Source organism: Quercus suber, unplaced genomic scaffold (genome assembly GCF_002906115.3).
Source record: "Quercus suber isolate HL8 unplaced genomic scaffold, Cork oak 2.0 scaffold_259, whole genome shotgun sequence".
In the NCBI taxonomy this organism is placed as follows: domain Eukaryota; kingdom Viridiplantae; phylum Streptophyta; class Magnoliopsida; order Fagales; family Fagaceae; genus Quercus; species Quercus suber.
In genome coordinates, this window is record NW_027069715.1 from 841,352 (window position 1) to 842,836 (window position 1,485).

The 1,485-nt window shown below is 40.5% G+C and overlaps 1 protein-coding gene across 1 annotated transcript; it reads right to left on the reverse strand.

Moving 5' to 3' along the window:
- Nucleotides 1–340: 340 nt before the first annotated feature.
- On the reverse strand, nucleotides 341–916 carry LOC112040617 (uncharacterized). Its single transcript, XM_024073500.1, has one exon. The coding sequence runs from the start codon at nucleotides 914–916 to the stop codon at nucleotides 341–343; it is 576 nt and encodes a 191-aa protein (XP_023929268.1).
- Between the last annotated feature and the right edge of the window lie 569 nt (nucleotides 917–1,485).

The window sequence follows — 1,485 nt, forward strand, 5'->3', positions numbered from 1 at the left end:
GGGCTTTATCGGGCTTAAGACTTCCAACTCTCCTATAACCGGCCCAAACTCCTTGCCAACTTCTGCCTAAACTTTCTCGTTCCCATGCACTTCTTTTTTGACTAATTCAGTTCTAGAGCCTTTTTTGCTTATCACGTGCTAGCTGCTCTAGCCCCATTTTCAAACCCATTGATGCCGTATTGTCCCATCTGCTCAGCTTGTCTTGCTTCCGATGATTTGACTTGATTGTATCCCTCACTGTGTCCAAGGTAGCTGCATCCACTTTGATTACACCACCACCCACTTCACTGGCTTTTCCACCCTCCATCGGAGATGGCAAGCTCCACATTTCAGCCTCCGTCTACACTTTCATTTTTTCCCTTTCACCGTCGCTCTTTACAGCTCCTTCTGCCTTTAGCCATTCACCATATTGCCTCTCTGAATGTTGTTCCATTGGATTTAAGTGGCAGTGCTTCTCATCATGCCCAAGTATTCCACATATGTAACAAAATGTGGGAAGTCTCTCATACCGAAAATCAATCCAACATCTTCCACCCTCTTCATTCTTAAAATACCCCCCTCTACGGAGGGGCTTGTCAATCGGTACCTCAACTCGTATTCTTAAAAATTTCGCTTGATTTGCTTGCATAGCTTGTTTGTCAACTTCTAACACCCTCCTAATCTTGTTGCCAATATCCTTCCCAATTTCTTTAGTCATATTCTCAAATGGAAAACCCCAAATTTGCACTAAGAAAGGAGAATGGGAGAAACTAATATTTTTTGATGTTAAACCTTTCTTCCATCGACAGAGAAGAAGTAGGTTGTTGTCAAAGTTCCGTGGTCCAATTTTTTCAACCCACTCTAACTGGTACCTCAAGCTAAACTTGAACTGCATAATCTTATTTCCAACCTCCACAATCCTCAAGTTAGAACCCATCTTCCATGCTGCTTTTAATGTGTTTTTTTAAAGCTCTTTGATTTTGGTGACGATTTGTAAGTAGACGTCCAAATAAGTTCAAAGAGCATTCTTCAAAAATCTTAGTGCTACTGATGTTTGCAATGACAATATCCTCCTTCTCTTCTTTTGCAAGCTTTAACTTTTCCAAACTATTCACTACTTCTTGATCCATGCATTCACGAGAGAATGGGCTACAACCCATTTTGAGAGCGGTGTAGTCCAAGAGAGAACCCTTAGAGAGGCCCTTAAGGGAGGGAGTGTGTTCTTACCATGTTGAGAGAGAAAGAGAACTTCTACAAGGCAGAGTTTAGATCTTTAACCCAAAAGAGAATTGAAGGTGAAAGTTAAAACTACCCAATTGAACTTTAGAATTTTGACAAGGACGGTATCAAAATACTGTCCTATCTCCCCAGTGTGCAAATCCAGTTAAAGATCCATTAGGAAAACATTTCACCTTTGGGTAAATAGGTTATCAAACATTTTTCTTGCATAATTTAAGAGCAAAAATGGAATCCAAGCTCCAAGTGCAAGTTAAAATGTATTGTAGC